This window comes from Antechinus flavipes, chromosome 2 (genome assembly GCF_016432865.1).
Source record: "Antechinus flavipes isolate AdamAnt ecotype Samford, QLD, Australia chromosome 2, AdamAnt_v2, whole genome shotgun sequence".
In the NCBI taxonomy this organism is placed as follows: domain Eukaryota; kingdom Metazoa; phylum Chordata; class Mammalia; order Dasyuromorphia; family Dasyuridae; genus Antechinus; species Antechinus flavipes.
The window spans coordinates 368,242,335-368,257,838 of record NC_067399.1 but is presented as its reverse complement, the minus strand read 5'-3'; the positions used below and the strand labels follow the sequence as shown (position 1 = coordinate 368,257,838).

The window sequence follows — 15,504 nt, the reverse complement described above, 5'->3', positions numbered from 1 at the left end:
ATACAAAGAAAGGCCTTCAGATTTGAAGGACTGGCATCTGCAAGAAAAAGTAAACTTGTTTTAGTCAGCCTTAGAAGGCAGACCTAGAAGTAAATGAGGAAATTAAAAGAAAAGAATTAAGCTCAGTATGACAGGGAAATCTTTCTTATATTTATAGATGTTGAGACTGTTTAGTGAGGTAATGACTTTTTTGTCATGGGGAAGTAGAAATAAAGTGATCCTTTCAGAAACACTCTTAGGGGAGAGGTTGAATAAGATCCCCTTTAGCTTTAAGATTTGGGGATTCTCTGGCCTCAGCAAGGACTTAAATTGGGGAGACACTGGGACAAAGGTAGAACATAGTTATCTGAACCTTGAACTATTAGCCTTGGACATAGTCTAAGGAATGGACCTGGTTGACCTAGGCTGGAGCAGAAGTCTCCTTCTTCTCACTGTGGAGAGGGGAGGAGAAATCATGAGAAGGAGGAAGGGGAATGATTCTGACCATGGCTCCTTCTCTTCTAGGTCAGCTGCTCCCCCATCTCAGTCCAATTACTCTCTGTCCTACAAGGTCTCCTGCACCTGGAACCCACTCAACAGTCGAGCCTACTGCTATGGGAAGCTCTGGAAATTCTGGTGAATAGAGCTGTGCTTTTAGCCAGTGATGGTAAGGATTGAGCCCAGCTTGCTATCTCCATCCTCCATGTTCTGTCTCAGATAACATTGTACAAAGGAGCTTTCCTCCCACCTTCTCCCTTTTTGAGGAACTGCCAGGGACACAGACAGCCAGGCCTGCTCTAAACCTTGTCTAGTCCTCTTCTAACTCAAATACTGACTGTTTTAAACTCTGTTTCAGAAGAGATCTGATCATTTCAGGTACACTAAAATATAATGACTGGCAAATGTTTACTCCAGGAAATTGCCCTGAAGGGAACAGGTTGAGAGGGCAATTCTAAACCCATAGGAAAAATGACTTCCAAGATCATTGCCAACCCCTGAGCTTCTGTGATTCTCTAGAGGAGATTCTAATGGTACAGTTTCATTCATTTTTCCAGGTAAGTAGGAGAGAACGCTTTGACACTGGGACAGTCTGATGATAGGCAACCTATATTTATATAGGACAAGTCTTGAAGCTATCTGGACTTAAATCCCATTCTGGCACTAACTTTCTCTCTGACCCAGGGCAAGCCATCTTCCTGGTATTTACTTATGAAAATAATAGCAATAACTTATACATATCTGTATGTGTGTATGTTTATATATGTATTTATGTGTATACACATACAATTTCCAGTCACTTCTGCTTTCTCGGGTCAAGCAAAACATGTCCAGTCCTCTGTCTACTACTGCTTGGATTGTACCCCATCCCTTATATTCTCCAGGCTGAACATTTTCAGTTTCTTCATCTGACCCTCAGAGCATATTCTTCATTCCCCTCATTCTCTCAGTTGCCTTCCTGTGGGCATAGGAAGATGTGGCACAGGAACTGAACAAAGGAGTGTTAGAGAGATTTTCAGTCATTTTTGGTCCTATCTGACTCCTTTTGTAGGGTTAGAAAGTACTTTCCTCACAACAACTCTGTGAGATTAGAGAATCCATATATTACTTCTATTTTATAATTGAGGAAACTGATAATTGTGAGAGTGACTTTCCCAGAATTGTAAGGCTGATAAGTGGCAGATGTGAGACACAATCACAAATATTTTTCCAATTCCATATCCTTATTACTTTATTATCCCTTTCCAGCTTTGATGTTCTTTCACTACTCTGACTTCCTATAAAGCCAGTCCTTTATCCCAGTACTTACTCCTCCTTAGCACCCCATTCATAACACTCACTAGCCCATGAGTACTCTCTTGAGGTTCTGACCTGTCTCTAGGAGTTATCGAGGCACGTATTGTAATGTTTCTGAGAGGAAAAGGAAAGCTCACAGGAGAGGCTGAGGGAATGGGGTGAAATAAACTGATCTCTAAGCTTTTCTTCTAACTCATTCTAATCTCATTCTGGGTCCAAGGAAGGAGAGGAGAGATCTCAGCCCTAAGGCTTTCCTGTTACTATCCCACCCCCTACTCATGGCTCCCAAACTTGTAAGAGTCCTGAGCTTATTCAGGGAGTTTCTAGTCCAGCCCAGACCAGAACAGAAATCCTATCTTCAGTATCCCCCAGAATTGGTCCCCTAGTCATCACATTTTCCTGAGGTAGCCCACTCCTCTAGGAACTTTTTACCTAGACTGATCTGGAATCTGTCTTTTGGCAACTTCCAGCAACTTCTGCTTTCTTGGGTCAAGCAAAACCTGTTCAGTCCTCTGTCTGCTACTGCTCGGAGGGAGGCAGTGGCTGTGATCCTTCCTAAGCTCCAGGCTAAACATTCTCAATTTCTGACCCTACTGGTATATCCTCCAGTCGCCTTATTCTCCCAGTTGCCCTCCTGTGGACATAGGAGGATGGGACACAGGAACTGAATAAAGAAGTGAGTGGAAGAGACAGAGATCTTCAGTCATTTTTAGTCCTGACTCCTTATTTGGAGTTTTCTTGGCAGAGATATTGAAGTAGTCTGCGATTTCCTTTTCCAGCTCATTTTACAGATGAGGAAACTGAAACAGATAGGGTAAAGGGACTTGTCCAGGGCCTCACAGCTAGTAAGTGTCTGAGTCACTTTTTTTTTTTGGCTGAGGAGGCAATTGGGGTTAAATGACTTGCCCAGGGTCACACAGCAAGAAAGTGTTAAGTGTCTGAGGCTGGATTTGAACTCAGGTCCAACTTGAGGGCCAGCACTCTAGGCACTGTATCATCTAGCTGCTCTGAGATTACATTTTTCACTCAGGTCTTCCTGACTCCGGGCCAGCACTGTGTACACTGCACCACCTACCTGAACACAGGCCTCCATATGTGCCCTGACCGGAGCTGGAGGACATAAATTGATGACTCTTTTCTAATTAGATACACTTCCTCACTTAATACAAGCCTAAATTCCTGTGTATTGTTGGTATAGTGTTGAGTCATAGAGCTTGCAGTTCACTAAAACCTCCAGCTCTTTTTAACAGGTATTCTGTGCCTCCTACACAGTGTACTTGTAGAGTTGGCTTTTTGGACTGAGTCAAAAACTTTTTTTGATAAATCTACTTATTTATTATTTATAATCTATTTAAGTGAGGAAAACATGGTCCTTGCCCTTTGAGAGTTCAGGTCTTTGGGAGAATGACAAAAATGACCTTTGGAATAAGGCATGGTTTGAAATATTTACAGAGTTCTCTCACCCTTGCTAGCCTGCCTTGTTGCTATCTAGGACCCTCCCCACAGATTTATTGGTTCTGGATTAAAGGGATTGGCAGAGTACATGTCCACATGTAGCATTCCAAGAGATTTTATGGTTCCAAGCCCTTATTTTTAAAATTTCTTTATGATTTATTATTTTTATAGTAGCTTTTTATTTTTTCCAAATACATACAAAGATAGTTTTCATCATTCACCTTTGTAAAACCTTGTGTTCCAAATTTTCTTCCCCCAAGTCCCCTAGACAGCAAACAATCCAATACGGGTTAAACGTGCATTTTTTTTAAACATATTTCCATATTCATCATGCTGTCAAGAAAAATCAGATCAACAAAGGAAAAAAAAACATGCAAATAAACAATGACAACAAAAAAGATTAAAATACTGTGTCAAACCCTTAAGAGAACAAGTTGTTCATCCAGTAAATGACAAAGTCCTTGCCCCATCTGTCTCACTAGGTCACTTGGTACCTATAGAGCTGAGTTTTTTAAAGTTGAAAGGAAACCTGATGCAGTTTCCATCCTTTATTGTATGGATAAGGGAAACTGAGACTCAGAGAGGCAGGATTTGCCCAGCCACCTACCTAGTAAATCAGAAAGCCAGGATTCTAGACAGATTTCCAAATCTCAGAGTCAGAACTAAAGCTTACAGGGTCACATATCAGTGACATGTTATATCAGCTAGAGTCCAGCCTTTAAATAATTCCTTTGGGAAAGAATGGAGGAAGAAAGCCAGGTGAAGATCCCCAAACTCCCATCCTGGTCCTACTTATTTTTGCCAACCACAGACCCACTTTTTGATCTTAACTTGGGAAATCAGTCCCTGAGATTTAGTTCTTGCTAGATGAGACAGGATGACACTTTGTTCTGTTTTCCAGGATTTAGTGGATGAGTCTGCCTTTAAAAAAAACAGTATTTAGAGCTGGAAAAGACCAGAACCTTAAAGATGAGGCTCCTAGAAAATTGAGGATATCCAGGCGCTGTAAGAACAGAAGTCAAAACCAGTAGATAAGAACATAAAATTTTATGGGTTCTTAGAGACCATCTGGTCCAACTAGCTCACATTACAAAGAGAGATGAGTGTCAAAGGAGGAAAGGGACTCCCCCAGAGTCCTAGGCCAGCCCTTTGGAGTCGAGTATCCATTCTAGAACATTCCATTCTGATGATTCAGGCTTCTAAAATCCAGAGTCTTAAGGCACTCCCAGCTGGGAAGACTCATGGGCCAAAGGGTATGGAGCTCCCTGCTGACAGAAGCTTAGGAAGCCTTGAGAATGTGCAGACAGAATACACAACCGGGGTCATAGGATTTTAGAGCTGATCAGCTAGTCCTAGTCTTAAAGTTACATTTATTTCAATTAACATACATTTATTTTCTCCCACTCTTTAGGAAAAAAAAGAAAAAAAGGATAAACACAGCCCTTGCATAATCAAGCAAAGCAAATTCCTATATTAACTACATCTGAAAATGTATATCTTATTCTGTAGCTTGAGCAGGTCACCTGTGTCTCAGAAGCTAGGCTTTTCTGAGCTGTGCTCTGCGTGCTAGAATTGCACTTGGTCGTTGCATTAATTGGTATTCTCGAGTCTTTCATAGTTCTTTATCTTGATAGTGTTATTTCTGAATAAATCGAGCAGCTTCTGCTCACTTCATTCTGCATTAATTCGTAGCAATCTCTCCTCTGTTCTTTTGAAACAGTCCCTTTTATCTTATCAAGTAAGGTGATGTTTGAAAAATATTTAGCTTAGCATTTGGTACCTAGTAAGCATTTCATAAATGCTTGTTGCTCTTCCTCTCTTATTTAGAACTTAAAGCTGAGAGGGATCATAAGAGTATTTAGTCCACACCTCCTCATTTTACAGATGAAGGCACTTGAAATACAGAGGTGATATGATTTGTTCAAGGTCACACAGTTAAGAACTGGCAGAGCTGGGATTTGAATCCAGGTCTTTCTATTTTCTATTTTCTATTTAATACTTTCGATATTACAACATATGTTAACTGTATTCTTTCTGTATTCTTTCCACTACACCAGGTTTTAATAACCCTTCCCTCCTTTTCCCTCAATTATCATCCAATATAGAAGTATATGCCTTCTTAGGGTAGTTAGGGATCAATAATTAATAATCAATAAAATCAACTGGAGAAGATCTCATAATTTGTTAAGACAGGCCCCAATTGATGGATATTTCCTTAGTTCTTTGCCAAGACAGAGTGCTATAAATATTTTAGTACAGATGGACCTTTTCCTATTTTTTAAATCTTTCTTGACCCATCATTTTACAGAAGAAATTTGAGGTCTAGAAAGGGAGAAGAAGGAATACACCTAAGTCAAAAGGGTAGCAAGTGGTCAAATTGGACTCACATCCTCTTTTGACTAATTCCCATAGCCTTACTCAGCCACACTGATTCTCTAATAGTGTTCACTTTGATTTCCCCTAATTCTATCCTTATTTGGGCTTAGAGACTTTAATCTTAGCCTTGCCTCAGTCTAGGATGGAGGGGCCCTTTTTTTTTTTTCAGTGAAATCCCATTTTTCTACTCAGCTTCTCTGTCCATTTCTAGTCTCCCTTCCACTTCATTTAAACAGAATCAGAATCTCAGATTTGGAAAAAACTTCAGAAATTTCTAGTCGAACTATTCAACCCTACCTACTCACATCAAGAATCCCTTTACAATCTCCCTGATTCCTGCTTGTACCCTTCCAGTGAAGGGGAATTATACTTTTTATAGTTCTAATCAATTAAGAAGTTTTGTTAGAAAATTTTTTCCAAAGTTTAATTTCAATTCTTAGTTCTGATTTTTGGGACACATAGGGAAAATCTAAGCCCACCTATATGACAGTCCTTTCGTACTTAGATAATAATTACAGGTGATAAAGGGAAGGGTTGCTTTGGGGGGGTGAGGGGAGTGTTTATTTTTGCTGCAGTTTGGGGTTAAGTGACTTGTCCAGGGTCACACAGCCAGGAAGTGTTAAGTGTCTGAGGCTAGATTTGAACTCCTGACTTCAGGGCTGGTGCTCTATGCACTGCCCCACCTAGCTGCCCCTAGGGAAGGGTTTTTAATCATGGTTTAGTGAAAAGAGTTCTGAATCTGGAATCAAAAGACTTGGATTCACATCCCAGCTCTGCCATTTCTTAACTGTGTAGCCTGTACTTCAAGTTTCCTTCATCTCTCAAAATGAGGGAGTCTGAACTAAATATGCTCTTATTATTTCTCTCAGTTCTAAATTTATTTTTAATATTTTATTTTTCCAAATACATGCAAAGATAGCTTCTAACACTGACCTTTGCAAAAACCTTGTGTTCCAAATTTTTCTCCCTCTTTCCCCAGCTTCCCCCTTCCTAAGACAGCAAGCATTCCGATATAGGTTAAACATGTACAATTCTTCTAAACATATTTCCACATTCATCATGCTGTGCAAGAAAAATCAAATCAAAAGGGGAAAAACAAGAGAAAGAAAAAACACAAGCTAACAACAAAAAAGGTGAAATACTATCTAGTTCTATATTTATGAGCCTGTAGGTCTTTCCTTTTCTATGTTAATAGACTTCAGAATTTTATTCCTCTTTGATTCCTGTTTGCAAAAAGACACCACTTGCTCGTTGCCTCCCCAGTCCAGCTCTTGTCCATGCTTTCTGAGACTCCTTGTGCTTCTCTCCATTCAGCCCTCACTCTCTCATCACATTTATCTCCCTAACTTTAGAATATCTTTGTCCCTTCTTTGCAGTCCACGAGAGCAGCATTGAAGAAATAGTAGAGAGACTCTTATCCATGAAGATGCGTCCTCAGCAGAGCCCCAAGATCCATAGCCTGGTCAAGACAGCCCACAAGTGTATCCAAACCAGCCTGGACATAGTGGAACCCTCCCCAAAGGGCAGCCCGAAGAAAAATGCCTCTGGCCCATCGGCAGCCAGTGACAGCACAGAGATTGTTAAAGCCGTTTGCCTTCAGGCAGCCTCTGCCGCCTCTGAGCCCCTCGCCCCAGCCCCTGCTCCAGCCAACCTTCCCCCACCCCCTCCCCCTCCTCCTCTGCCTAGCTTTGCATGGGCCCCACCTCCAGCTACTCCTATGTTCAGTAAAGCCTGTGTCCCTCCTCCTCCTCCTCCTCCCCCTCCCCCTCCCCCTCTGCCTAGATTGGGTGACATCCCACCCCCTCCCCCTCTACCTAGTTTAAGTGGCATCCCTCCCCCTCCCCCTCTGCCTAGTCTGGGTAGCATTCCTCCCCCTCCCCCTCTGCCTGGCTTGAGTGGCATCCCTCCCCCTCCCCCTCCCCCTCTGCCTGGCTTGAGTGGCATCCCTCCCCCTCCCCCTCCAATGAATGGCATTGAAGAAATAGTGGTTGCTCAAGTGGACCATGGTCTGGGTTTTGCAAGAGTTCCAAACCACAGGAAAGTGAACCCTCCTACTCTGAGGATGAAAAAGCTGAACTGGCAGAAGCTTCCTTCCAATGTGGTAAGAGGTATGTCTAGTCCTGGGGCAGTTTCTTTCTAGGTAATAGGAGCAAGTCATGAAAGAAACCAGATGTTGCAAAGATGCACTGCAGTCTATGGGAAAGTCAGAAGGCCTGGAGAATCCTCCCTCTGACCTGGGCCTCAGTTTCCCCATTTTAGATCTTTTTTGACTCTTACATCCTGTGCACCTATATTCAGGCAGGGGGGATGGAAGAGAGAAAAGATACTGCACAGATCCATCTCATCGATAATTTTCCCCTTTTTTCTTCAGCATGATTTGATCTGACCCTAGCCAGTTCCCATTAGCTGCAGAAGTTAGAGATGGAGATGAAAAACCCCTTCTGAATTGTTCTCTTTGTTTAAGTATTATTTTAGTAGTACATGCAAAAATCGTTTTCAACATTCACCTTTCCAAAACCTTGTGTTCCAAATTTTTTGTCCTCCTTCTCCAAGACAGCAAACAATCCAATACAGGTTAAACATGTACAATTCTTCTAAACATATTTCCATATTTGTCATACTGGCCAAAAAAAATTAGATTTAGAAGGGGGGAAAGCAAGCAAACAAACAACAAAAAAGGTGAAAATACTATGCTTTGATCTACATTCCATCTTCTTAGTTCTTTCTCTGGATAGACTTTCCATTACAAGTCTATTAGAATTGCCTTGAATCACTTCATTGTTGAAAAGTCCCAAGTCTATCACATAATTTTATTATTACTGTGTACAATGTTTTTTTGGTTCTGGTCCCTTCATTTGGCATTAGTTCATGTAAGTCTTTCCAAGCTTTTTTGAAATCAGCCTGCTCATCATTTCTTATAGAATTATAATATTCCCATTATATTCATATGCCATAAATATTCACCTGCTCCCCAGCTGATGGGCTATTCAGTCTATTTCCAATTCTTTGTCACTAGGAATAGAACTGCTACAAACATTTTTGCCCATGTGAATCTTTTTTCCTCTTTTATGATCTCCTGGATACAGACCCAGGAGAAACACTGCTAGATCAAAAGGCACGCACAATTTTATAGCATAAAATTTTCTTTGGACATAGAAAAGCCCCTTCTTTGTCTTCTCCCCGGGATCCTTGATTTCAGGGTTGTCACAACAGCTGCTGGGAAGCAGGCTACCATTCCAGTCACATCTCTGTAAGGTTGCACCTGCTTCCTCAGATTGCAACCATTCATCCTCCCCAGGGAAGGATTTACCCAAGAGCCTTTTTAATTTGCAACACTTACTTCACATTTAAGATCTATTGTTTTCGTTAATATGAGTCCTCCTTTCACCCACACTGATCTGGAACCCACTATCCTTTAGTCCTGGGATTCTTAACCTTTCCTGTTCCATGAGTCCCTTTGGCAATCTAATAAAACCTGTGGATTCCTTTCTAACACATAAGATTGCAAGGGAAACTCCTTATTGAAGTAGTTAACAAAATACTTTTTTTAAAAAGTTCATGAATCTTAGGTTAAGAACTCTTGATTTAACAGTAGCAAATGACTTCATGAGTGAATTATGATTAAAAAAATTTCTCCTCTCAAACCAATCCCTGGAGATGGATCTTTCTGCCCTAAGGCTTGTTCTTGGACAAGGCCACACAGCATGTTGCCAAACTACATGATTCATAGTAATCTGGAGTGGTAATGAGACCCACTGGATTGGCTATTGGATTTGGAAGCAAGAAGGTCTGGGTTCAGATCCCACTCTGTACAGTTACTGTGTGACTGAACAAGCTTATATTTAATGAGCAAAAGGACTGTTACATTGGGGAAGATAATTGTTGATTCTCTGCTGAACTGGAAAGCAGAAGGGCCAGATAAAAACTGTAATAAAGAACTTCTCAGTGGCCCATGAATTTACTAGCAACTTTGGCAACTTCCACTGAGTAAGTTCATTATATTAATGGTGCACAAATTATTACTGTTATTATGGTGAGTATTAGCTGACATTTACACAGCACCTTAAGGTGTGCAAAGATATAAAGGTTTGCAAAGATGTGAACAATCTTATTAAAGCTTCACAACAACTCTGTGGGATAAGTACTAGAGGTTTTATTGTCCTTAGAGATCAGGAAATAAAAACTGAAAAGAGAGGAAATGATTTGCTCCCATTCACACAGAGGGTAAGATTTTCTGGATTTTCTGACTCTAAATCCTGTTCTCAGTCTCCAGTAAAATTGTCCACAAGAGATTTGGCAAATATACTAACCCAAAACCCCATTAATGAAACTCAAAGCTCATTGTTCTAAAGAGGCTCCCTTGACAAAAAAGAGAAGTGAGACTTATAGACATTCTTAGAGCATATAACAACCAGATCATAAGCCTTCAGAAATGTTTTTGAGACCCATAGGAATTGCTTGATCAAACAAAAGGAAAAGCTGATAACAGGTACCTACCAATAAATTAATTGAATGTAACTAAAAGTAGTTTACTTCAAGATGGTTGCCTGTGACATGGTTAAGATCCCAGAATAGAATAAAAAGACCCCTGCAAATACATGCATGAATTCAACCAACAAATGACTGAAACATGAATTTGTTTGTGCAAATGGAAAGCTTTATAATGGCAAATTGAGATTTTTCCAACAAACGTTACAGAAGGATTATATTCTTGAGAGTCTGGACTTAATGAACAATTTATGTCATGCAAAGAATTGGTTAAAAAAAAAAATCTGTGCACTGCACCTGTGTTAGAAGCAATATTTGCTAGGGCTGTAGCATGTAGGGCCAGGCTATCTTTTTTTAAGGTCCTATACCCAATGCAGGTTTCATTAATTGATTTTTTTTCCTTCAGAGGTATTGAAACTTTCTTTGAAGATTTGACTAAAGGGACTGCCTTGGATAGTTGGGATGGTTTCCTGGCCTCAAATGGCTCACATCAACTTCCTAAGACTTACTTTTTCCTTTGAACTCATCTAGAGGTCCTTAGTCTTTCACCCTAGAATTTTCACCTTTTCATCTTTTTTTTTTCAAGTTTTTTTTCCAACCATCATTCCAAGGCAGTCCTGAAACTCCCTGATTCTGTTGGCCCCTTAGCCTGCTTGCTTGATATCCTGGATTTAAAGATACTCAGTTCTATTCCCCAGTAATCTTTTTCCCTTCCCTCAACACTTTAATGATAGACACCCTCATTTAATAGTTTCTCCATCTTTCCTTTTCCATATACTTCCAAGCCACATACTTCCATACTTCTAGGGTTTATTGACAAGAGAAAAGAGATATAGCAATAACAAACTGTAGGAATGTCATTAGAGATAGAGATTAAAGAAAACCACGCAGGTTCATACTGGTTAGTCCCAAACCTCTCCCATTATTTTATTAAACTAAAACCAATCAGTTTTTTTTCCAGTTTCCCAGGCCAGGCCTCTGTCTTTATGTTGCAAAGGCAGCCTTTCAGATCCAGCAGACCTCCAATTTGGACCATTTGGCTTGATGTGCCCCATTCTCTCACTTTCCAACTTGCCCAGAAGCCCTGTCTGCCTATGCATTTTCTGTATCAGTGTTATTGACCCCTCATCTTGTTTAGGAGGTATCTATAGCCATACTTCCTGGGCCAGCAGCTGGAAATGTCCTGAGTTGTAGGTGAGACATGCATTTTCGCCATGGCAACCACTGTCCCCTTGGTGATTGGAAAGTAAGGTACAAGTCTTTATAGAGGAAACAACCTCAAAAAAGAAGAATGACTTGTCCATAGTCACACAGCGATTGTGATTACAGTATGACTCTAACACCAGAATTGTCCCCATTATTCAGCATAACCCTCATAGACTGGGCGTTTCTGTAACTTTCTGCCCTTCCACTTCTAGCTTTATGCAGTTTACTCCTCCATCCATCCATCCTTTTGGAACATGCAAATTTCCCCTCCATTGCATGGCTCCCTGATAGGTCAGTCCAGAAATTTTAGCTCCATGACTAACTACCACATGTGAGGACATGAGACCCTAGGCTGAAAGGATATCTAGAGCCAGGCTTACTTGTTTGCTTTCTGACTTTTTTTGCTAACTCAGCCTTTCCTCTCCAGTATTTGAGGGCTCTCTAAGGGTCTGTCTTTCTGCTGTATGGATCAGTATGTCCCCTATCTGTGCCTAGCCTAAGCATCTACAATACCTTTCTTTTGTCTTAGCTTACATGAGATTTTTACCAGAGTTTAGGGAACCAGGAGATTAAACAGAGCAAACCATGAGTTTGAGATTATTGAGTTACAGAATTCAAGGAACCCAGTCCTACAATGCACTAACCTGGCTCCAGCACCAGCTTCCTGGAACAACTAACTCATTCTGATAGACTTTCTTGTAATTATGCAGCCCACAACATTCCCCGAGTATGGCCTGAACTAGATTAAAAATGTAATAAAACAAAAAAAAAAAAAATTGACACAATAAATAGAAATCGAATATAAGAGATAATGGTACTTTTAAAAAGTAAATCAGTTTGCAAACTACAGGGATCCTTATATACTCCCTTTCTTCATCACTACTGTAAAGGATCCAGCTTGGAATTTTTTAGAACTAGATCTTTGTTAGAACTAATGAAGAAAATAAGGAAGAGAGAGAGGAAGAATTAAGATCTATTATGTGCCAGCCCTGTGCTAAGCATCGGGAATATAAAAAGGAGCAAAAGACAGTCCCTGCCCTTAAGGAGCTTACAGTCTAATGGGGAAAACAACATGCAAACAAATAATAGACGAGCAAGCTATATACAGGATAAAACACAACTAATTAACAGGGAGGGCACTGGAAATAAGCTGCTTCATGTGCTGATAAATGTTTAACTAGCAATTCTCCAAGGAAGGGTGGTAATGTGTGTAGGACACACTCTTAAATTTAATCTGCTTTATTAACATTTTTTCATCAATTTCTTAAGTCTAGACAGACCATAAAACATAAATAAAGCCTTGGTTTGTAGAGTTTGCAAATTTCCAAGTCATAATTGAGCACTGAAAATTTAAGTGCTGTTCTAGCTGTTTCAAGCACATCATTGCTTCTGTCCACTAGAGGAATTCAAATCTAGATACTTAATTTTTAGCTATATTGGTGAGCTTTTTTTAAATTAATGAGTTGAACTAGATAGCCATTTTTAATCTCTGAAATTATATGGCCCACATATTAATTCTACCAAATGTTAGGTGAAGACTATTTCTCTTTCACTTCATTAAATGTTTTATTCAAAATTGAATAAAGCATTCCAAAATCCCTTCTTTTCCCAACACTTATTTTCTTTTAATTATTCTCTATTTATCCTACATGTAGCTTGCTTTGTTTTTATTTGATATTTTATTTTTCCCAGTTACATATAAAACAAATGTTAATGTTGTTAAAACTTTGAGGGAGGACTCCTCTCCTGCTTCCCCACACCTCGCACTACTGTTTTGAATTGATACTCTGCTTCCTCTCATATCTTCCAGACAGTCATTCAATGTGGGCATCAGTAAGTCTGAGCAGCGAGGGCTTGGAGCCTGATTATACCAGCATTGAACAGCTCTTCTGTTTCCCAACTACAAAGGCCAAGGAGAAGATCACAGCCCCAGCCAAGAAGGAACCAAAAGAGGTAGTCTGGCTGGGTGCATTGGCTGAGGATGTACTACCTGGGGATAGAAAGCATGTCAGGGTTTACAGAATGATTCTTTTTCAATAGTTCTTCAATAATAGGTTATTATTCCCATTTTACAGAAGAAAAAATTGAGGGTCAGAAGAGGGAAGGGACTTTGCCTATGATTTTACAGACCAGGACTTTTTCCACCACCTCATGCTGCTTCTCATTGAGATCCTTCCTTTGGGGGTTGGACTTTGTTTTCTTTTTCCAGATTACATTTCTAGATGGCAAGAAAAGTCTCAATCTGAACATTTTTCTGAAGCAATTCAAATGGTAAGTATTGAAATAAGAAGGGCAGGACAAATTTTGTTACAGAAAGCATCTATGTGGAAAGTCTCCACCATAGCACTGACTATCACTGCACCTGAGTTTCAGATACTTGATATGACCTCTTTTTGCCTCAATTTCTTCTATGTAAAATGAGGAATGTTGGACTAAATCAACTCTAAAGTCCCTTTCAAATCAAAAATCTATGATCCTATGAGTTTTTGATAACTTTCTTAGAGACCAGATTTAAGGAAGAGAAAATGAGGAAAATGAAAATGAGGGTTTGAGGAGGGGAATAGGGAAGGAAAGAGTTCATAGCAGATGGCCTCAGGTTTTCTCAATTAAATATGAAGAAAGGACATCTGCTGAGAGAAAAGAGAGACAGTTCTGTAATTTCATCTAGTGGTATATGATGTTTTTAAAAAATTTAATCTATTTTTTCTGATAAATAAAAAACATTTCTCTCCCCATTCCCCAACATAAAAAAGAAAAGAAGAATCATTGTAATAAACATACATAATCAAGCAAAACAAATTCCCAGATTGGCCATGTCCACAAAATATATGTCTCAATCCATTTCCAGAATTTATCACTTCTCTTTTAGGCTATGAGTAGCATGTTTTATTATGAGTCCTCTGGAATTTGCTTGGTTATGGTAGAAATCATAGTTGTTAAGACTTTCAGTAAATTGTTTTCCTGATTCTACTCACTTCATTTTATATCAATTCATGTAAGTCTTCCCAAGTTTCTCTGAAATCATCCCCTTCATTATTTCTTATAGCACAACTATATGGACCATAATTTATTGATCCCCAATTGATAGGAATCCCCATAATTTCAAGTTCTTTGCCATCACACACACACACACACACACACACACACACACACACACACAAAGTAATAGTATAAAATTTGTGTACCTATAGATCTTTTCCCTCTTCCTTTGATCTCTTCAGGGTATAGGCCTAATTGAAGTATATTTGCATCCAAAGATATGCAAAATTTAGCAAGTTTGGGGTCACAAATCCAAATTACTTTCCACAACAGCAGTATATAATGATGTGGCCTTAGGAGCAATGGGAGCTTTGATGTAGGAACTCATTTGGTAGACAGGGTTTGAAGGGGCATGGGACAAGAGGGCAAGGGATTTGAGGGGAGAGGATAATCTATGGTCCAGATGGATTCTGAGGTCTCCTCCAACTTAGAGGCTATGACTGTCTCTCTGTGACTATGAGATATTCTCTGCCTTGACTATTTCCTTCGTAGTGAGGCATGTGAGGGGACAGTCCTGATTTTGTTGAATGGAGTGTTGAGCTCACACCTAACTGCCCTTTCTTCAGCTCCAATGAGGAGATCACAGACATGATCCGAAGAGGGGATAGGACAAGGTTTGATGTGGAAGTTCTGAAGCAGCTTCTCAAACTGCTCCCCGAGAAGCATGAAGTAAGTTGTGCTATTGACTTTATCTTTTCAATAAGAAGATGCCTAATAAAATTATCAAATCCTCCATTCAGTCCTATGCTTGACAGCCTAATGGGGGCAAACAAGAAGGAAGAGACCCTGGTCAAGAGCTAAGGCTTCATGGTCAGAAGGAGACAAAGGAGCTCTGCCTTCAGGGAGCTTACAATCTAAGAGAGAAATGAGATGCACATAGAGACCAGTCATTAAAAGGGCAAAATGTGATTCAGAGAGTTGTAGGAGTCAGAGCAAGGTTGGGGAGAGGTCTAGGGGACACTTCCTAGAGCAAGCTTGAAGTACAGAGATGCTATGGGGAAGCAGGCTATTGGGCATTGGGTGAAGAGCCTTCATCCCTTTGTGATTTCTGTTCTTTCCAGATAGAAAATCTGAAATCATTCCAAGAAGAGAAAGCCAAGTTAGCCAGTGCTGACCAGTTCTATCTCCTCCTCCTCGATGTTCCCAGGTAAGTACTTCAAGGTACTA

General features: G+C 40.1%; 1 protein-coding gene across 4 annotated transcripts in view; it reads left to right on the top strand.

Annotated features, from left to right (window-relative positions):
* The window catches only part of INF2 (inverted formin 2), an 80,076-nt gene that overhangs the window by 45,883 nt on the left and 18,689 nt on the right, over positions 1-15,504 (top strand). For all 4 annotated transcript variants that reach the window (XM_051978269.1, XM_051978267.1, XM_051978270.1 and 1 more), the window contains exons 7-12: positions 505-646; positions 6,981-7,712; positions 13,109-13,251; positions 13,508-13,569; positions 14,904-15,006; positions 15,399-15,484. In XM_051978269.1, the coding sequence (XP_051834229.1) occupies positions 505-646; positions 6,981-7,712; positions 13,109-13,251; positions 13,508-13,569; positions 14,904-15,006; positions 15,399-15,484 (1,268 nt within the window). The remainder of the gene's footprint in view (positions 1-504; positions 647-6,980; positions 7,713-13,108; positions 13,252-13,507; positions 13,570-14,903; positions 15,007-15,398; positions 15,485-15,504) is intronic.